The 21,772-nt window shown below is 47.7% G+C and overlaps 2 protein-coding genes across 15 annotated transcripts in view; one reads left to right on the plus strand and one right to left on the minus strand.

The window, feature by feature from the left end:
• S100PBP (S100P binding protein) overlaps window positions 1–18,392 on the plus strand; it is a 28,481-nt gene extending 10,089 nt beyond the window's left edge. For 9 of the 14 annotated variants that reach the window (XR_012677188.1, XR_012677191.1, XR_012677187.1 and 6 more), the window contains 2 exons: window positions 12,490–12,815; window positions 18,190–18,269. Coding sequence is in view for 5 of the 14 variants with exons in the window: in XM_075173283.1 (XP_075029384.1) it covers window positions 100–244 (145 nt within the window). In the remaining 9 variants the exon portion in view is untranslated. Of the gene's footprint in view, window positions 1–99; window positions 948–5,989; window positions 7,881–12,489; window positions 12,816–18,189 lie in introns of those variants that run through there. The other 5 variants (XM_075173283.1, XM_075173284.1, XM_075173282.1 and 2 more) reach the window with 3 other exon arrangements.
• On the minus strand, window positions 7,453–14,178 carry FNDC5 (fibronectin type III domain containing 5). The gene is made up of 4 exons (XM_075173287.1): window positions 13,995–14,178; window positions 12,438–12,530; window positions 8,899–9,032; window positions 7,453–8,067 (listed from the first exon to the last, which is right to left on the minus strand). Exons 1-4 carry the CDS (start codon window positions 14,176–14,178, stop codon window positions 8,026–8,028), a joined length of 453 nt encoding a protein of 150 aa, XP_075029388.1. The 3' UTR covers window positions 7,453–8,025.
• Window positions 18,393–21,772: the final 3,380 nt, after the last annotated feature.

Below are 21,772 nucleotides of genomic sequence, written 5' to 3' on the forward strand. Positions count from 1 at the left end.
AGCTCCTAGGAGTGGGGAAGCTATTTTCAGAGATGCTGCTGTTTGAACCTCTCATACATATGCTTCTCTTGTGTTTAACTATTTTACTTACTTTTGCAGAAATTACCCGAGGTCCACCAAGCAACCCACCCAAAAGCACAGCCTTACACAGTGGGTGAGCAAGAACTTGGCCAAACACCACCATTTCCAGAGCATTCCTGACCACTTCCAACGTAGCCCTGTCACAGCCTTTTCTAATATCTGATTTTGCTGCTGAGGGACTGTGCTGGTTCTTACTCTACATTTACAGTTGTTCTTAGTTTTCCAGGTTTTGAGTGGCCTGTATTTTCATAAGTTGTTTTATGATCTGTTTTTAATATGGCCGATGGAAGTTTCTGTGTTTCAGAAACATTTGGAACTGGTTTTGAAGTGCAATTCAAATGTGATTTGTTTTGTATAGGTAACTTCTATGTTTTGCGTCGATGTTATCCTTTGAACTGAAAACAACCTCCTCCCAGAGCAGGTAACAAATGTAGTTGGTGTTCAAGAGGCAAGGTTGGATGTGAGGATGCAGTATTTCAATGATGGAAACTGGAAAATGTGCTTTGAAGTGGAAAAACTTTTCTTTAAAGCTTGGACCTAAACCTTGGAATTAAATCTCCTACAGTGATTGGGCTCCCTTTGAATAAGGTTTTAAATTGTAAAAACAGCTTGTGGCTGCTGTCCCCCTCCATTTGGTGAAGACAAAGTTGTGTTTGTTTACTGTAAACTCAGGAGCAGCTGTTGATTTACCTGGTTTGGTTATGTCTTGTCTTGTTCTGTTGTTCTTTGTGCCTGAAAAGTTTGCCTTTTTTGATTGTTTTTACTTGTTTCATTTGTAACTTGCCTTGTAAAAATGTTTCATGAGATTTTCACTTTGGTTTATAAATATTTTGCACCTGTTAAATGTTTTCTTTTCTGCTGTGTTATTGTGAGGCCCTCTGCTTTCACTTACCTGCTTTCTGGACTGCCCAAGGGAGTGTGACCTTGTGTTCATTTAAGCTACACAGTCCAACAGCAACTACTGGTCTCTGTGCTGCCTCCATCTCCTTCCCTAACAGAGCATAGAAACTCCAAATTATTTGGAGGGTTTGTAAAACAGAGAGGTAGGTTGATCTTCTGCAAAATGCGCTTCCCAGGGGTGCTAGCAGGGCCTGCACAGGCCTTGTGGACCCTTTAGGTGTTTATAGGTGGATTTCAGGGAGTCAGGTTTATTGATGGAGGAAATTGTACTATATTTTTATTATAGAAATTTGAAGTTTTTGGTGACACTTTCGGCTATTTTTACAGAAATAAAATTTAGGTACAATATTAATGTTTTTCAATGTTGTGGTTCATATATTTTATTATTTTGCCCTTCCATAGCACCTTTCAAATCCAGAGCAGGACAGGAGGAAGTGGCTTTAAAAAGCAGGTAAAGTTTGTCACTGTCCTGGATGTGCACTGACTGAGGCACAGAAAATTGAAGTAATTTGTCCAAAGGATAAGCAGTGAAGCTTGGAACAGAGCCTGGTATTGCCTGACTGCACTAACTCCTAGATAATACTGCCTCCATTAACGAAGTAATCCATATACAGCAATTTCCTGGGGTGGGGGATGTCTTTTTCTGATGAGTTGTACAGGCATGGGTGGTGCATGCCCAGCGTTAGGGCTTTGGGTCAACAACTGATCTTCTCCGGTTAAGAACAGGTTCTTAATGCCAGCGTAGCCTCTCATGTGACTTTTACCACTGTAAATTTTGCTTGCAGAGGGCTGTGCATAGAAAGAGAAGGTGACATCCCTTGGCAGCCATTGATTGGGTGGTGTGGGGGCTGTTCTCTTTTAAACCAGTGAATCCCATGCATTAAATTGAAGGGATGTCTCTGAAAAAGGAATAATTTTCTTGTGGTCCTGAGGGCAGTTTCTTGTGCTGTCCAGGTTGTTGTCATATCTGTAAAGTCCACCTGCTCCTTATATGTGCATAATAAAGGAGGGAAGAAGTTTGCTGCAAATTCCCTTGTTCTTGTCATTTTGAAAAAGCAAGTGGGGTAGCAGGAGTCTGACTGCAGAGCCTCTCCCTCCCCCCACCTTGCAAAAGCAGACTAGCTTGCCTGCTGGAGGGTTTATCTGATATTAAACTGCTAACAGACTGGCTCTTTGAAGGTCCAGAAGTAATGCAGGCCTGGCGGCAGCTGTTGCAATCACGCAGTGCTGGGATAGTGAAGCTCTGTCTCAACCAGTGATCGATGGTCGCTGCTGATCGGCAATGATATAACGGGGTAGGAAGACCACAGGCAATCTGCTCCCTTTGCTGTGCATGCTGAGGTGTTGCCTTTTATGTGTTCAGAACTTTCCATGCTAGCTGTCTTGATTTTGTTCTATATCTCTTTATGGAATTATTAAGCGATGCGTAGCAGTCAGGATGTTATTTATATTAGCCTTCTCTTAAAGCAGGCATTCTGTTACCAGTTCAGCCATGCTGAGAAAATGAAATTATTCTGAACAGACAGCAAGATGACGGGGTCTGTACATGTGCTGTGTCTAAGGCCAGCTTCCCTGTGCTGGAGGACCTCAGGCAGAAGCGGGTGCCTCCTCCTGAGCGTGCGTTTTGTGGTCTTTGTGAATGTAAATCTCTCACGTGAATGAACACTGCGATGGAGCAGCTCTGCATTTTGTAAAGGCCTTAGGCTTCTGGCCAGCTTTATTGCTGAAGATTTCATTTTTTGACGTTGCAACCGTGATTCGTGTATGCTGAATGGTAGAGATACTGCAAGGGGCGGGAGAGATTGTGTATTAAGCCTTCGTGGAAGGACATACTGGATGTTTGCTGCTAGAGTGTAGCCAAGGGCTCTGTTTATGATTTTTGCTGTGGTAGAATCCAGGAACATCAGATAAGATTGGAAGAGACTGTTTTGTGCAAGCCCTGCGTGAGCTCTGTGATGAAATGTCTTACAATTACAAATTTAGTAACATTCATCAATGTATGTCAGTTTAACAACAGCAGCTAGAAAACAGTGAGACTGAAATTAAAGTACTGTGTGGCTTTTTCTGCCGTCCTCTCAAAAGCTAACCAACTCTTCCCTACTTTCGTGCTGTAAAGTAATTCTAAATGGGATGAAGAAATTATGTCCTGAAATGTGAAATAGTGGAAGCTGATAATATTCTCCCTTTGGTTTGAGAGGATGTCTAGTACTATGCTGGTTGCATCCTCTGCAAAACAGGCCTGGATGGTATAAATAGGTTATATTTAACAGTTGGTGGCCCTAAGTGTGGGGGTTTTTGTCTGTTAAAAAGGACAGCGATGTGCTGGAAAGTGTCAAATGGCATCGTGGGGCTATGTCATTATTGCCACTCAATGACTCCGCATCCAATGTGTTCAGATTGCAAGCAAAAAAATGGCTTTTCTGGCTGCCAACTTTGCTGACTCCATCTGGGATCTAAAATTCAAGCTGTGTCTTTCCTGGCTCTGTCGCTAATAATAAAGATTCTTCATTTGGAACTTAGACAAAATTGATGCTGATGCATGAGCTGAAAGAGAATCCAGCTTGCTTTCCTCGAGATGTGTGGGCTAAAGCACTAACAAGTAGGAACATAATCATTTTAATCTATAAGGTCATCAGATGATTTGATAGACAGCAGATTTGTGGAGGAAACAAGATATTTTAGCATAACAAGCATGTTGATCATACAGCTTTTTAACAAATACTAGAAAGCTGATTCAATTTGGTCAGCTAGGCTTCTGCTTCCAGACTAGCCAGTAATAGTTCATTACGTGTAGTTAGGAAGCTTTTCTGCAAATCTGGGGAAATTACATTTGGTATAACATATGGTATAATCTTCAACTCTCTCCTTAGGAAGTGAAGTCTGACTACTCTATCAATGAATTGCCATATTTTTATCAGCAAAATGGATGTGCAGCTGTGACATAGGCTTTTGAGTGATGTAACCTTTAATGTCTTTGGCGAATACTGGCATTAGCAGTCTGTTCCTCTCCATTTACATGTCCTCCAGAAAGTCATTACCAGCTGAGATTATACTAACACTTTCTGTCGTGTAGGTGTTTCCTCCTCTGATGCTATTGAACTGTCAGGGAATCAAATGCCTAATGTTCTCATTTTCCTCCGAGGAGACAGAGAACAGAGCTTGTGCTGCCGCTTGTTATACAGAGGGAGGTGGTGAGAAGTGTATGGTGCTGTGTTGTGAATTGGAAGGACATGCTGTGCAGGATTGTTTGCTCCACACCGCCTCCTGCGGCTCCATTTTACTAAACTCGTGGGGGAGGAATAGATTGGCTAAATTGTACTTGTAGGCATAATATTACAGTGCTTGAAAGGATGAAGGCAAGTGGTGCTTAACTTTAAACACGCACTGCGTATATTGGCAAAGGGTTCTGTTTTCAGCTTCTTGCTCCTTATTGTGCCCATAGCCTCTGCTCACTTGATTCTTGGAAATCAACAGGATTAGTCCTCAGGGGCTGCTCCGCATTGGCGGAGCCAGCTGGAGGGCTGCTTTCCTTTGCTTTTGAGATCAATGGGGAATCGGTTCTTGCAGGGCTCTCTGGGATCCCTGTCACGCCAGCCCACTCCCACTTGCTGCTTTTTAGTATTCATTGAAACCTCCCTTTCCTACCTCCTGCTTCCCATAACCGGTCAAAATCAGCAGTCAGGCAAAAACATGCAGGGAAATGTGGGTGGCATTCAGGATGCGTTCTTCTGTGGTCCAACATGACTTTCCTCAGTGCGGTCGTCTTTTTTTTTTTCCTTGATCTCTTCCCTTTATTGACTATAAAACACCTCAGGAGTATCTTTTGGCAGCTGTTGACGAGAATGAGGTATCTCTTCTAAAGATAGGCTTAGGCTTGAAGTCACACAGGCCCAGAGCCTTAATGGTGTCTGACTCTCATGGGTTACAGTGGAAACCGCAGTTAAAGCTTTGATGTTTATGACCCTCAGAAAAGTAGGATCTTAAGTAGCTTTTGTCTCCTGTAATGGGAAACACTTTAGGAAAAAGTGTGGACTTATTACATCACTTCAATTCAGAGTTGCTGAAAACATTTTCTTTAAGAGAATCACTTGAGTTGGATAGCTTGGAGTCCCTCTCTGATGAGTTGAGTTGCTGCCAGCCTACCTTTGTTTCTTCTCACTAATAGCACCATTACCTTACTTTTAAAGCCTGCAGTTATGGAACATAATTCAAGAAGGGCAACGAAGCTGGTGAAGGGCCTGGAGCACAAGTCTGATGGGGAGCGGCTGAGGGAACTGGGGGTGTTCAGCCTGGAGAAGCGGAGGTGAGGGGAGACCTCATCGCGCTCTACAACTACCTGAAAGGAGATTGTAGTGAGGTGGGGGTTGGTCTCTTCTCCCAAGGAACAGCGATAGGACGAGAGGAAATGGCCTCAAGTTGCGCCGGGGAGGTTTAGATTGGACATCAGGAGAAATTTCTTTACTGAAAGAGTGGTCAAGCACTGGAACAGGCTGCCCAGGGAAGTGGTGGAGTCCCCATCCCTGGAGGTATTTAAAAGACGTGTAGATGAGGCGCTTAGGGACATGGTTTAGTGGGTACAGTGGTATTGGGTGGACGGTTGGACTTGATGATCTTAGAGGTCTTTTCCAATCTTTATGATTCTATGATGATAACCCTTTTACCTCCTACCACCTTAGGGTGTGAATACTTAACTCTGCGCTTTACATTTTAATTCTTTTCTGTCAAACAAGGATTGAGCACATCTGTTAGGAAAGAAATAGATTAAACCTGTCACTAGGGAACAACAACAGTTACTGTAAAAAAGGGGATATGGTCTGAATTCCCAGGGATAACTGTCTTTGAAAACAGACACACAACCCCCCAAACCTGCCCAATTACCAGGCTGAATTTCCTCACTAGCAGACTTCTGAGGGCTGCTTGCTTGGCTATCTGCTCTAGGATTATGAGAGAGCATCTCCCTTATTGTTTTGCACATGCTATACCATCTGTCCTGAATCTCCCTTTATAGGGGTATGAATTCCAAATGACATTTCTTTCTCAGGAGATAATGGACATGTCTGAAGAATCTTGCTAGGTATGGCTGTAGTGCTATTTATGTTGCAAAGTTTTTTTTTTTTTTCTCTCGTCCTGCAATCAGAGTGAACTCTGAACCTTTCTGGTTTTCTACACCCAGACATTGAGAAAACAGTTTATGCTGTAGTCCCTCGGCCCCTGATCAGAGAAAATATCTCTGTTCTATTGTGTGTGTTCTGCTCGAAGTAGACAAAGATGAAACATTACTAAATTCAGACGTTACAAGGACACAAGAGATGCCTTTAATCTTTTATTGTACATTATAAAATGTTTATTGCTCTGTCTGTATCAGAGGTGTTGACCTCTCCCTCTTGGTGATGGAGGAGTATGTTCTGGCAAAGGATCCACTGAAGAGACCTTTGGGGTTGGCCTGCCTTCTGAAACCGGCACAAGGGAAGCCCTTGCTTGTTCACCAACGCATCTACAAGCAGACTTCCTAGTGCCTTTCTCCCAAATCAACCAATTTGGAAAGGCTGGTGACAGTGGAAGAGGAGAGATGGCTGAACTCGGTTACTGCCAGCCTGTTTCTTTGCAGGGACTTTTAAACCAGGCTTATCCGAGTGCAGGTTTGTCGTAATGAGATTCAAACCCTACTCAGGCCAACCTGTCTTGGTACTTGATGGAGCAAGTGGGATCTTGCCTCATCCCCTAGTGCATATGGAGTGGTCTTGGGGAGTAATTAAATAAATACAGATACCCCATGGCACACTACAAAGAGTAAATCTTTTCCATGTGATGGACTTGCATCTACCAGCTTCCAGAGCACCAGCAATCCCAGGGATCCTGTCAGCTTACAAACATCAAGCACTTAATAAGAGAGAGGAGAAGCCCAACCCCTTTTTCCTTTGTAGTCATCCCTTTTATGGAGGACTGCCTCCAGCAGGTACCTGGCATTACAGCGTCACAAAAATAGTGCAGACGGGATGTGTAAGGAGAACCAGACCTTCCCACAGGAACCCTGCTAAAAGAAGCAATTTAAGAACTTAAGCCCTCAGAAAAAGGTCCCTTAGGCAAGAACCTTTCGCAATAAATAGCTATTGCCACTGGAGACCTTGCATAGCAACCGGTATCGTGAGTTTTTTTTTTCTTTTTTTGCTGACTGGCTACATTTTTATGGACCTTTTATCACACTGGTGGTGGACACAGGCCCAGCTGAAAATACCATGAAGAAAATGGTTGAAATTATCCTGGAAACTAAATAACAGCTTCTGGTGTCCCCTCATATTGGTCTGTGCCTCAGTGTTTGGTGCGCCCCGATTATCTGAGATGAAGAGCACCAGTGCGAGATAGGAGAGACAGCAATGGTGGAGACGTGCTGCAGCCTAACTGGAGAACAACCAGGGAAGTTCTCACAGCGGGAATGGAAACTGGGGTATGCCTTTTTTCTTTTTTTGTTTTAAAAACTCACCTGCAAGACGTGTTACACAACACACATCAATGGAACAAAGCAAGCCGAGAGCACACAGCAGCCAAAATCTGGTTGCTAGTCGTGTCTGCGATGAGCTTTCCTCCTTTCTTGCTTGGAGAGGAGTGACAGTGACTGATGCCTGAGCTCACATTAATACTGTCAAGATGTAGTGACAGTGAGACAAAATAAAGATACAACAAAACCTTGTACATTTCCAAAGACAGGAAAATTGCTCCAGAAGACGGTGTGTGAGGGTGGAGAGCAGCACGTGAGAAGTTGCTCCAGCGCAGGTGATTCATGAGTCCAGTACAGGATCACCGGCAGCAGCTGTCTCACTGATGCTTTTTTCCATCTTAATTGGTTGGGTTTCAGGGTTTTTTGCAGGATTTTTCTTTCTGGCCAGATGTTTTGCAGAACACAGACAAGGAGGTGTATGCCAGCAAGTGACAATCACTAGGTCTCTTTCCAAATTGCTCCAACAATATTTCACCTCCCTAGTCATCAAGGCTCAGAGGCAGAAAGTGAGAGTGAGGAATGGAGTCCATCTATCAGACGGCAGGCTGTCACGCTTCAATGATATTCACTGAGGGCTTGTTTTTTGGAAACTAGAAGAGAAGAGGAGACAAAGGAAGAAAGGATGTATAGGAATCGCTAGAGAAGGGAAAAAAAAACCACATCAGAGATCAGTGCAGTGTGCTGGTCAATTTTTGTTTTTGTAAAAGTTCTTGTTCTCATCCCCTCAAATTAATGAAAAAGGGCCAAAGTTGAGGCTTTAGGGTTGCATGGTTCATCACTGTCTGCTTCTGCACGAGCATGAATTAGTGGACTGTTTCAAATAATAAGTAAATGTGAAGTGGTGGGGATGTGCCAGAGTGCAAGTTGTGAATAGAAACACAAGAAAGTTAAATTAATTGAAATAAGTTGGTATAAATTATAGGCTTGAGTCTGCTTATGTTACAGATATGGCATACCTTTAACATCATGTGTATTACCAGCCATGCTCCTGCTGATCAGCTCTTCAATTAATTGCAAGAGTAATATCTGTTTTATCACATGCCACCTGAGGGCTGCTGTGGGGTTAAGGACCCAAGCAGCTCAGGGCCTGCAGCATTGCTCAGTGCATTTTTCTTCCAGAGATATTCAGATATTTCAGAAATATGGATTGAAATCTGTTTTACTGATGGACGTGCAGGCTAATCCAGAGGTGGGAGTGAAGTGTTGGTGTCCTGATGCGTCTGGGAGGCTCAGACCACTAACCAAGCAGTGGTACTGCCACGCGTGGATGTGAAGGGGTGTTTCCTTTCTGCATCCCAGCTGGAGGGAGGAGGCTGGAGTGAGGATATTTAATAGAGGCTGCTTTTTGGGTAATTTAGCTGAAGCCTAGCTGGAAGTTGATTGTCTGCCCCGTCCCCCACTGCGTGCCAGCAGCATCTCACCTTGCTGCGGAGGAGCCCTCCGCTCTGGTGCTCGGGAGTGCTGTTCTCCGAGGCGCTCTTCACTTTCTCCTTGCTGTTATTTGGCTCATTATCTTTGATGATATCGTACTGTCTGCAAAACAGGGCGATCACCCCTAACAGGAAAAAGCATTAGTGATCACACAAATGAGCTCAGGCCCTGGAGCCTGCAGAGATCAAGAGATCCCTTGTTTGCCAGCCGGCTTTGTGCCTTCTGGTAGAGATCTCAGCAGCATTCACAATTGCTCCTAAGGATCATTTCTTAACACAGCTAGTCAGCCCTCTGGTTGTTTCCTTCTCAATGCCTAATTCCATACTAAACTAGGCAGAAGGACAGAAGATGAATTATATTCCAACTTCCCTGTCATTAAATGGGACAAGTGTTTTAAGCCCTACGTTTGGATAGCGATCAACACTAATTGTGCGGTTAAATGGGATCTGTGCTTTGCAAACACAGGAGCTCCTGGAATTTTTGGTTAGTGAAAATGTGTCCTCTTATCTTTCTCCTCTGGGGTGAAGAGAAGGAGCTGGAGCTGGCAGATGAGAGGCAGGTACCATACCTGCCTGCATGTGATACAATCCAGGGCCTTTTGAGCAGCAGGACAACATCTGCAAATATGCAACAGTGACGGCGGCACAAGCTGCCAGTGGAAATTTCCTCCCACACACGCAGGCACACGAAGAGAAAAGCAGGGGCAGCCTTGACACATAAGACAACTGCAAATGTCTTTCTCGGAAGCTTTTGTATGACATTTTGACCAAGTAACTCTGCCTGCAGATTCCAAATACAGAAGTTAAGCAGACCCGGGCAGATGCTGCTTCTCCCTTACTGAAAAATACTCCAGCTCTCCTAATAGCAAAACATAAGTAAAGCTTTCAGCAGTTCATTGCAAACTGCTTTATAAAGTGAGGTGTTGTTATGGCAGCTGCCCTCAGGTGTTACTGATAAACACAGTGGTCCAAATTCTTGCTTGCTTGTGTGAACAAATGGCTGATCCTAGGACAATAGGTTAACAGAAGTCACATCTTCCATGATTTCTGGTGGTAAAACTGAGGCACAGAGAAGCAAAGTGTGTGAACAATACCAGAAAGACAGACAGCACAAGAGCTGGGGTCTTGTCTCAGTTCAGAGCCCTGGGCACAGACCGGTTGCAGTTTGCATTTGCTAAAACATCGTCATACATTCAGGTCATGGTCAGGCAAGGTTAAGGGCGGTATGTTGAGACTTTGTAAAGAACCCACTAGATGTAGAGAGATTTTCCCTCCACCCACTTTCCTTTTTAAAGGTAAGTCGTCTGTCTAGAAGGGAAATTGTGGTATTGGCAAATTCTTTGTTCAGATGCTGATCAGAGTTCTAGATTATACTACAGTGGGAGATGAATCAGTTGTTCAGACGCTTCAGGTAATTATTCATGATTGTTTTTACTGGCAGGGCATTTAAATTTGAATGTGCACAGCTAAAACTTGACATAAATGCTGAAAAGATCATGGACTAGAGGTTTTGGAAGCCTTGTAATTTAGTTTAGATTTTCATTTGGTTATCATCGTTAGCAATAATTGCTGTCCAGTCTCTGGAAATGCAAGTAATGCATGGTAAACTCAGGACTTCCAGGGCAAAAAAGTATTATACATGGATCTGATTCTGTGTCCTCTAGACTTGCTTGTAAGAAACCTTGCAGAACTGTACAGGACAGAGTTAATCCCTCCATCCCCCTCGTTTGTGACAGATCTCAGATCAGTGACTGGTTTCCTCTTCACACCTCTCGCTGGAGGTATCTCATCTCAGCAGAATCTAGCATAAATGGACCAAATCCTCTGTTGGAGTAAACTGAGGCAACCCCTATCAGTTCAGGATTATTACAGTTTACAGCAGCAGAGATGACAGACCATCTTGAAAGGACATAATGTTATGCTCACCACTGAAACTACGAGCTGTCAAAGTCATCAGCCACTCGATACTATTGTGGTGGGTTTCTCTTCTGACCGGGGAAAATTCTCTGTGCCACTGTTTACAGGCTCCGTGTGCGGAAAAGTGGTTTGCCTGGGACAAGAGGACTAAATACCAAGTGGCAAAGGTTGTCTTTTATGGATCATAGATTTACCATAGCGCTAATTTCCTGGCCTGCCAATTTCCTTGGGTCACCTGAACCATTCCCCCTTGGGCAGTGTGCTCTGTGACTCGCAGGGAGCAAATGTTGTTTCATTAATGTTCTACGTTGCAGCAGGAGCAGCAGCTGACTGGCAGCCAGGGAGGCGGGGGCTCTAAATAGAAAACAAACGCGCAAACTTTATTTCCCATTAACTCATGCATGTAATTTCCAAGCTGAAGGGCTGGCTGCAGCCACTTCAGACATGCTAAGCTGATGGAGCAGGAGTCAGAGGCATTTTCCTCTCCCTATCTGCTAGTTTAAAACATATGAGCGAGATCGGTCCTAGGTACAATTTGCCATAAACTCTATTGAAATGTGGTCCCAAACTCATGTTGGAAAACTCTTGGTTCTCTTTGGAAATTTAGTTTATATGTTTATGACTTTCTGTAACATGTACAGTGAGGGATCTTCATCTTGAAGGAGCACATTTATCTGATGCTCTGTTAGAGGCTGTGTTAGAGTGTGTGCCTAGCTATGCCTGTCACATCTCACAGCGAAGTGGCCCTAGGATGGCTTTACTGCACCTCCCACAGCACCGGGTGCTCTCAGCTGCAGCTGGGCATGTGGTCTTGCTTATAAAATCATATACCACAGTAGCCGTCTTGTAGCAGAGCCTCTGCTGGGATTAAAAGGATTAGTGGCCGCAAGGCGTAAGGAGGACTAGGGTGGAATTTCAAAAGTTTGACTCCAAAGCACCCTTTTGGAGAGCAGCTTTCAGCTAATGCTAGTCCTTCCTCCTCCCACCATCCCAAGCTCAGGTAGACTTTTCCTCTGCTAAGGTCCCTGCTCTTCCTATTAAATACTATTCTTTGTATTTTAATAGTGGATGTTGAAAGGATCTGGGTTTATTGGTGTTTTGATGTTCGGGGCCATTTGTTCTTTCAATGCTTCCATTATTTTAATTGATTTTGAAGTGGGTTTTAGTGTATCTATAACAGTGGGTGCTGAGAATGAGACTCTTAAATTTCTGTTTTGCTTGAGAGTTGGAGTCATATAATAGCCAGATAATTACAGTGACCTGTATCATTTGAAGGGCTTGAGGCATCCTGTTGGATGGCTGAGGGCGTTATCATCAGTGCATTCTGGAAAAATTGAGATTACAGGATTAGCCTTGGGGAGTTAGGCAATTGGTTCATCAAGTCCGTTATCTACTTTGTGCTGGACCAGATCAGACCACCGATTCACCTGCTTTTGGCACTGCCCGACTTGTGATGCTGCAGAGGGAACTGAGGTGCCCTTACAGCTGAATATACATTACTCTTTATGGGAGGAAGGGTTTCTTTTCAGGTCTTACATGATTACACATGCAAACCAAGCAAGCCCGCAGGCCCTAGGGATATTACGTGCTTTTGACAGAAAGATTGAACTGACCTGCCCACATAAACAACACCACAACAATGATGAGAATTTCCCCCGCTCGCAGCTGTTGGTTTTTCTTCGCCATCTCCTTCATTGTCACCTCATCTGCACAAGGGGAAAGAGAGATCATGAAACCTAACCGCATGGCTCAGGCTGCAGTAGACACCGGTTTAACAGTACCCTTGACTCAATCATCAGTGCGTCAGGGTCAAAGCTAGCAGGGAGAGAATCCTCGCCTGTCAGTCACGCCAGGAGTACGAGCAGCGCTTTGAACTTGCAGAACATCAGCTGCTCTGCAGCAACTGCCCCTGACCACCTGCAGGAGATGGGGCGAGGGAGGAGCAGTGAGACAGGATCAACAGGCAGTTACCACAGAGGAGCTGCCATGGGGTAAGTCCACATGTTATCTGGCCTCGTGGCGGCTCGCTCTGGTCTGTGTTAGTGCCGTCTGCGCCTGTCACAAAGCCTTGCATGCTTCAGCAGTTCCTCTCCCAGCTCAGGAGTGTGGAGCCTGGCATGATATTTTTCAGTGGGATTCAGAAAGGAGTAGAGCCTTTTTGCAGGGCATAATGCGCCTCCTTGGCTTCAAAGTGCTAAGATTACAGTTCAGGCCTCCAGGGAGGGAAGCAATGCTCCTCTTAGTGCTTTCAGATGAACAGCAATTCAGTATTTACAGACACCAAAATCATTTTAGCAGAAAGAGTCAAGAACTCACAACATCCTAGGAACCGCGGCCAAAAGCCCTGCAACAGGCTGGGTCCTCAGCAGGCAGGCAGTAACCCTTTATATCCCAGACCCCTGTACTCCCTAGCCCTTTTTGTAGCAGAGATGCTTGCTGACAGAAAACCTTCAACAATCTGGTCTGGCTTAAGAGGAACAAGTGAAGGAGCTGCCAGTGAGGAAGTGCCTGATTTTTTCCATGGAGATATTCAAAACCCAACTGGACATGATCCTGGACAACCTGCTCTAGTTGGCCCTGCTTGAGCAGAGGTTTGGACTAGGTGGTCTCAAGAGGTCCCCTCTAACCTCAGCTTTCTATGATTCTGTGATTTGGCAGAAATATTTGAAATGCAAGAAAAGTGGCAGTCTCTGGGTGTATTTCCCCCTGCTGTCCTGGAATCCAAGCACAGGAGGCTCAGCGAATCCCCCTGAGTGCCCTGAGAGCACAGTGGTGGTGTGCCCAGTGCCATCCAGGGGTCTATTTCCACAGGAGTTCACAGGCTGCTCAGGAATCTCCCCTGGCATTTTCCACTTGCAGGGCTGCTGGACACACAGTTCCCAGTCTGGAAACCTTCTCCTCCTCACTTTGCCTGTTAAATTTCATCTGAAACGGGAGAAATGAACAGCCAGCCTTCGGCAGCATCTCCCTATCACTTTGTGCACCCGTCAGCCTTGTCTGCTGGGTACACTCAGGGCATCCCGCTCGTTCACGTGGGGCTGGGAGAGGGCACTCAGCCCTGCGTGTGTTTAACCCGGCTGTTCTCATTGCACAGGATACTGCTTTCCTCTCTGCAGAGCCCTACGCTGCCTGGGCGTCCCAGGGGCACACAGGAACTCACCCACACTTGCCTTTATTTTTAGAGGCTAGTTTCTCAGCTTCCCTGGGGGTCTTGAAGAGGACTGGCTCACTGGCAGGGCTCTGGCCTTGGATGCTGATGGACTGGACATGCACAATGTACTCAGTGTCCTCCTCTAGGTCCCAGAGGGCACAGGAGCGGGTGGTGGTGTTCACCTCCTGGATGAAGCGCAGCATCCGCACGTCCTTCTTCTGGAAGCCGAGAGAGGAGAGCACAGAGTGGTGGAGAGGCCTCCCGTGTGCACTGCTGTCATCTAAGACCACTGCTTCCTGCCCTGTCCACCACAGACGTGGAGACCGTCGGACCCTTTCCTCTCTGCAGCTACCAATACATGAAGCGCTGCTGCAAAGAGGACGGGAAGCCAAGTCCCCTCCCAGACCACGAGGGACAGGACGAGAAGGAATGGGCTTAAACTGCAGCAAGAGGATTTGGAAACTGAGGGGACCTGGGGTGAAGATGAACATGACCGAAACTGGGTAACTGTCGGCACCATACCTGTTGGGAAATTGCAAATCCAATGACAACTTCATCTTCCAGAACATCCCAAGTCACAACGGCTGAGTTGGCTTTCAGGTGTTTGACTGTGACATTTACTGGAGCCGACGGGCTGTCTGCAAGGAGGGAGAGCAGAGCCTTTACAGAGGCAAAGTCACAGCCGCAGGCAGGAGACAGAGCAAGGGCAAGGAAGGGGGTGGGAAAGGACCTTGTTCGCGGTCCCTCTTGTATATGGTTCTGGATACGGGACCTGGAAACTGCAGGTACTCCATGTCTTAATTACCAGTGAGGTTCTAGGAGATCTCTGCTGAGAATATGAGCTGCATTAGTGTCCACGTGTGAAATAACTGACCCTTGGAAAGAGTTTCTTTTGACAACACAGCAGACCACCGAGTAGCTCATTCATCTCATCCTTCCCAGCCACGCACCACGTTTTCTCTGTTGTTTCCCATTACAGTCTGACAGTGACAGCTGGGAGGAAATGCAAAATCTGCCTTGGAAGTATGAAAACTGAATGCTTTGATGAGCACTCCGGAGGTTTGAATTTCAGGAGTAGTAAATGGCAGCGTTTCTTTTGCTTTTCCCTTTTCGTTTGACAGAAAATTTTTTATACATGTTTTGCGGCTGACGGGCTGTCTCTCGGATGGTTGGAGGACATCCAGCAACCATCCGCTTACAGCTAACAGGACAGAACATGCTGCAACAGCACCGATGGACCATTGTAATGTGAAAAGGGCAAGCCATGAAAGCAGTAGCCCCAGGCTCCGTGTTTATTCCCAATTCCAGAGAGCAGCTGAGTTTCCAACTGCAGGGTGGATCTGCGTAGCTGCCAGCCTTGCCAAAGTGAGCTGGGCTGTGATGTACCAGCTGGGCTCCTGCACACCCTCACCGGGAGCCTCTTCCCAAGGGAGCTGCACATTGCAAAGCCCTTCTTGGCATCTCAGGGGGAAGGTTTTACCTTGTAGGCTTGGCACAGTCCTTCCAGTGCTCTGTGCAGCAGGTTGGACTCCCGTTCCCTCTCCTCTGGTCAAATTTAATTCACAATCTCCAGCTTGTGCCCCAAACCCAAAGGCAGTAAATGCTAACGAGACTGCTAGGATTCCGACTACTCCCAGGAGGTCAGTAGGTTGAGAAGGAGTCTTGTTTTTTTGACTCTCATAAAAGAATAATACTTTTATTGCTTTGCACAACACTGCCTTTCTGGGGCTGGGGCTGAGGTCAACAGTAAAAGAAGGATGCATGTCTGCACGTCTCCAGTAACACTTGTTGGATTTATAGTCAGTCCCAGCCCACTGAACGTGGCTGAAAATATTCTAGCTGTAGTGTCAGTATCTCCTAACAACTGACTTCACTCCCGGTGAATGTTCCCCTGGGAACAGAGAAAATAATGGGAGCACAAAATTCCCCAGCAGAAGGTCAGTGCCGTTCTACACTTAGCAGAGCAATGACCTTACTCCTTTCTCTCCTCCCCAAACAACACCCATGGTCCAGCCTTCAGAGCTCGTCTTTCTGGCAGATGGGATACCCACGTCCACCAGCGAGACCCTTAGGAATAGGATGTCTGGACAAGCTGTTGTGACCCAGACTGATCCTAGCAAGTCCTTCAGTGAGCAAAAGGGTTGCTGAAAGGTGCATGGCTAAGTTCACATGAATTTGGGACTTCAGAAGGAGAAGCAGCAAGCAATCGTGGTCTCTGGGATTTCATAGGAGGAGATGTCCTTCCTCTCTGGAGTAGATGATCAAGTCAGTGTTGACCCAGAGCATTCTCATCTCTCAGGGCACGGCCTTCATGAAATGAGGCAGTGGTCTCCAGCCAGCTCTCAGAGAACGGAAACATTGATCATCCTCACCCTCCGCTGCAGCAGCAGGGCCAAGGACAAGCTGAGCAGGGGAGACGGACTGTCCTCCTCAGCCTGAACGCCAGTCCCTTCTGGACTCAGCTCCCTGCTGTGACACAAGGAAGGGACGTGGGTCTGCAGCTCCTCACCTTCCCCCGTGACTGAACCCGTGTGCCAACAAGAGTAGGGTCTAATTTTAGGAAGGGGCAGTCAGCAGATGGGAATGCGTACAGGGAAGGTCTGTGAGTCATGCCTGATGAATTTGCTAGAACATACGGAGGACATGACGGAGTTGAGAGATGGGAGACAAAACAGTCTCCAGCTGCAGCCAGGCACTTCGCCCTTCTCAAAGTGCAGCTGTACAGTTAAATCCCGGCATGATTGTCTTTCCTGGATATTTTTAGGAGCTAAACTTTTTTTAGGAGCTACCACTGATTTACCCAGCTTAGGTTGAGGAGGCCTTTGAAAAGAGATGAATTAACCCCGCAGGAACAGAGAGCAGAGTATCAGGGAAAAAGCTTCAGGCTGGGAAAAGGGAACATAGAGCACACCACGCTTGGAGCCCGAGTCCCCTTTGAAATTTGTGACCTTGAGGAGGCATAGCGTAAAAGTGTCTAAGTTTCCTGACGACATAAAATGTGGGGGAGTTGGGAAGACCTAGCAGAGCGGGAGAAGAGCAAACAACCTCTCTGGGAATTGGTAGAGAGGGTGGAGGGCTGCGAGGCAGAAGGGAAGCACGCGGCAAAGCTGCAACCCAGGGCTCGGAGCCTGCAAAGCAGGACTGTGAATGTAGGCAGGGGAGAAATCAGCTGGTGCGGATGGTCGAGAGCACTCTAGAAAACCCCCTTCCCAGTAATATCTGAGAGAGAGACGGCGTAGTTGAAGTCAGCAGATAATACAGTGAAATCTAGGACAGCAGATCTGAGCGTGCCTTTCCTTTCACTACCACAGATTAGGAGTAGCTACACATAAATCAGAGGTGTCAAACCAGTATAAAAGCGATATGAAAAGAGAATTAAGCATAGCATTTGACAGAAATACAAAGCCAGGAAAATTAGTTTCCTGCTCCCAGAGCTGAATGAATAATTTGGAACCAAAATTTTAATACGTGAGGATGCTTTTCTCCTTGCTCCTAGGAGATGCATGATGAGATCATGACTTTCTAAAATCTATTCACTGTTCCAAGATATTCCACACCGCTTTTGGCTCCCTGGGCCTGTTGCGGCTCTTTGTAGTGCCAGCCCGACTGAGGTCAGGTGGAAAAGATGTAATTTCTGTTTCCCAGCTGGCTGTAGGGGGTCAGCATCTCTCGCACGGCCTTGAGGTGCCAAATCCAAATGTTTGGTTCCTTCTGGAGTCATATGCAACTCCTGGAAACTTTGCTTCTGTGCCTGCAGCGGCCAGGGAAGCCGCTGGTGTTCTGGGAGCGGGCACAGAGGGTGGGATGGCCCCAGGGGCTGTTCCCTCCCCGCTGCGGGCGAGGTAGCAAGGAACATGCTGTGCATCAAACCTTTCTTCTGTATGTTTACTCCAGAGACACTGAGACCAGCGCATCTCCTGTGTGGTCTGTAAGGGACCCATATGGTACACAATTTCTGGTTTAGCAGTTTAGCTTCATCCCAGCGCCGAGGCTGCAATGCCTGCCGGAGCAAATCGCACATTGCAAACTGGCAGAGGATCTGTTTGGCCAAATTTGAATTAGAGCTGGGTGCTCAGATGAAAAGATGCTCTCGTTTTCGTGTCAGCAGTATTTGCAACCCCGATTAATTAAGAGGAAATCATGATGATTTTTAAACTTGAATGGCTGCTTCAAAACTGATCATGCTTAAACCGTGTCTTGTTTCCTTCCCACAGGGACCCTTCATCAGGTGAGTTGCAGTCCTACATCCCCCAGGGCTGCGTGTCCCAGCCCTGCCTGGCTCCTACCCACCTTGAGCCCTTTTCGCAAGAGCAGGTCAGAACACACAGCAAGGAGGCATGAGCAGTGAAGATTACCCTTAATCCCCTCTTAGTGCTGAGAACTCCTTCCAGCCCCTCATTAAACGCTTTGCTGATTATTAATGGACTTTTATTTGAGAGAGAGAAAAAAAAACAACCCACACTTTACAGCTTTGGGCTGATTCCTCCCTGGCTTTTCATTTTCGACACAGCAGCTGCTGGCACAAGGAAGAGGAAACCACCCGCCTGCCCCTTATGTTGACTTCGCCACTGGAGCTGAAGCATGGATGGGATGGGGAGGGAAAATGAGAGGGAAGAAGGTTTGTCTCCATCCCATTGCTGCTATCACTTGTGAAAGGGGGGCTGCTGATGGAGAGTGATGGGGTGAGCAGAGGGGGTGTCCAAGACACCAGGGTGTCTTGCCTGGCACCTCTAGGATCAGGGAGGTACCTAGGTGACAAAGACATCACTAGGAGACGCTCGGAGCTCCTGGCTCCTCTGCCGTGGTCCCTCTCCTTGCTGTTGTGTCTCTCTTGAAGCCACTCTCAGTCTGCAACTTCTGCCATGAGCTCTTATGGTGGGGCTGGGGGTGAGAGCCGGCTTGCTGCCTTTAGCGGTGCAAGCTGCTGGAGGAATTATTGCTTAGAGTGAAGGGAAGAATCTGTGGAAATACCACACCCTTGGAGGTCACCTCTGCCAGGCGAATCCTGTGGTCAGGCTGTAGGTTTGGAATTAGAGCCTATTCCTGGATTTATCTCCACAGCCAAGTGGCCCAGCCTCCCCCGAAATCTGCTTCTTCTGAATTCAGCTGTCCTGGAAACTCCAGCCACTTGGAAGTGCCTGGAGTGAAGTGCAGTTGCTTCCTACATGGGCAAGGCTACGCTGTAGTCACGGCATTTTCCAATTCAGTTAGCTCCTCTCCCAACAAGCAGCTCCTTTCCTGCTGTGAAAGGCTCAGCTGCTTCAGAGCCCCTAGGACATGGGCCAGCGAGCAGAGCGCCTGCCGAGGCTCTGAAGCAGCTCGTTCAGTGCTATCCACCTGCAGGCTGCCTGCCCTTTCCTGCGGGAAGCAGTGAATGTCAGCCTTAAAACCCCATAGCTCTTTGTTCCTGCACCACAACCTTCCCTGCGGACACGGGAGATGGAAGGACATGACCTGCAAGGGGAAGGAGCACCCCGTAAGGTCCTGTGTGATGTTCTCCGCGAAGCACTGCTGCCCGCTCCCTGAGCCTGGGTACAAAAAGACCTGCTTTTGCTGCCTTTCTGAGCCTTTCTTTGCTCTCCCAGCATGGCTCTCTTCAGTGGATATAATTGCTTGTCAGCTTTATGGGGTATGTAGGAAGGGCTGGCGCGCCGTTCAGCTTCCCCGAGCGTTTTAATGAAGGGAGCCTGCAGGGGAGTGGGAGGGAGCAGGGCGCACCGCTGCCGTCCCGCTCCCGGCCCCGTGGGAAGCAGGGCTATTTGCTAAGCTGAGCATTTCAAAGAGCAGAAGGACCAACCGGTGGTTCTTCAGTGTGAGGAAAAGGCAATTATGGCCTGCTGACTGCCCACTCCCCTCTACAAACGGGATATTAATAGGCCAGCCCCCTCTCACCCCCCGGCCCTATCGCTGATTCCTCAGTGAGTGGGTGCCCAAATGTACGGGTGGAAATGCTGTCAAGGAGGATGGAGCCCTTTCAGGGAGCACGGAGATGCTCGCTGTGTCCAGCCCAGCTATGAGGAATTCCTTAGGGCGAGAGGAAGGGGGATTTCTACTTTGGAGAAAGTGCTGCCAAACCTCCGACTCTGTGTCCTGAAGCCGGGCAGGATTCCCTCAGGTCTCGCCAATGCCATGACTTGGGTTTAAACCAAGCCAGAGCAGAGTCATCGCTGTGCATGTTTTATCCAGGACCCAAATGTCCGGGGAGGACTGGGTACCATGGTCTTTTCTAGCTCTTCTCAGCCCACACCTATGTAATATTAGAGAAATAAGAGAGAAATCTGTTCAGAGGCAGAGAGGGTGAGCAAGCCCTGGAGCTTCCCAGCCAGCCGCTGGACACCAGTACCCATACCCCTCCCAGGAGTCTGCTGGCTGGTCCCACCCCAGCTCTGCACACATGAAGACTTGCATGTTTCGCTGCTCAATACGTTTCTACTTTTAACTGAATTACACTTGAGTCAGGCCTTAATTTGGCCTCCGGGTACTATATAAACCAGGAGGGGTTTATGTAACAATAAATGCCAGAAGGATGAGGCCATATTCAGTATCAGTACATGGGTACCGCTCCACGAAGGCTGCTTTTGGATCCTGCCACGGTGCCTGTGCATGGTTTATGTGTGCGAGCGTGTCCTTCTCTGGGAGGGATCTCTGTTTTCCACATGTATGTCCCCAGCAGGAGACAGCATTTGGAAGAGGATGGCACAGCCTTGGCTGCTTTGCACAGCAACATCCCTGCTGAGAGGCTGACACTGAGGTTAGAAACCTCCGTATTTCAATTAAATCTCTCCTACGCTGAATGCAGAAATCAATAAAGTGCCTACGCCATCCATCAGCTGGCCAGGAATCTCCGTGGCCTCCGTGAGACGGGAAGTGGCTGGAGCGGGTTGGTTTGCCATTTCCCAATAGCTGTCAGACCGATCGCTGCTTTCTCACGCGTGCTGAGCCTATTGCTCGCTTTTGGTTTTGATCCTGCCAGACTTCAGGTGAGCTCCGTTCCCCTGGCTCGGAGGAGGAGGTGCGTGTGCCCGGCGAGATACAGGTTGGGAAAGAGCGTCTGCTTTGCTCTCCTTGCCCCCCTGCAGCTGGTGGGGCTGTCTGGGGAGGAGGTGAGGATGGAGGCCCACCTCGGCAGAGGAAGAGGAGCCTGGTGTGCAGAGTGGCTCAGGGGGGTGAGAACACGCAGGATTGGCGCAAGAGCACTGAGCTGCTTTAAAGCAGAATCCAGCCCGGTGGTTTTGGCTCCTTTTTGGGCAGTGGAGGTAGAGGAGTTGTTAAGGGGCTCCTTGGATTGGAGGCCAGTCCAGGTTCTGTGAAGGCTGCGAGCTGGACGGGGCCCAGAGCTGTGCTGGCGGGTGAAGTTTTACCTCTGCCTGAGCAGTGTGCTCTTTCCCCTCCGTCTTACAGAAGAGAACCTGACTGAAGTTGCTCAAGGCAGGCACCTGGCAGGGATGCTCTTTGCCCTAGCAAGTCGCAGGGGCCGTGGCCCATTTTGGGGTCTTTCATCATCGTTACGCAGCATCGCCCCACTGCTCTTACAGCCCTTAACAGCAGCCCTGCGCCACCGAGCCCGGCACAGTTCACCTCCCTCTTCATTACCCTCTGCCTAACGAGGAGGGGGCTGCTGGCACCTCCAGGCTGGGCAGGGCAGGCCATCCCACTGCCGGGGCAAGCGCTGTGGCAAAATTAAATTGTATTTCTGACTTGCCAACCATCCTGAATGTTTCCTCAGGGACCCTCTCGAGCAGGCAGCAGTAGGGTGAGCTGGAGGGCTTTACCCGTGCGGCACTGGTGGGATGCTGA

Source organism: Calonectris borealis, chromosome 25 (assembly GCF_964195595.1).
Source record: "Calonectris borealis chromosome 25, bCalBor7.hap1.2, whole genome shotgun sequence".
In the NCBI taxonomy this organism is placed as follows: Eukaryota; Metazoa; Chordata; class Aves; order Procellariiformes; family Procellariidae; genus Calonectris; species Calonectris borealis.

Excerpts from the sequence above, each read along its gene's own strand:
- FNDC5 (XM_075173287.1), bottom strand. The coding sequence starts at position 14,178 with ATGCTGCGCTTCATCCAGGAGGTGAACACCACCACCCGCTCCTGTGCC. Across the intron at positions 12,531-13,994 it reads ACTAGCCTCTAAAAATAAAG|ATGAGGTGACAATGAAGGAG; the intron begins GCAAGTGTGGGT and ends CCCCTTGTGCAG. Across the intron at positions 8,068-8,898 it reads GAGGGCTCCTCCGCAGCAAG|TTTCCAAAAAACAAGCCCTC; the intron begins GTGAGATGCTGC and ends CTTCTCTTCTAG.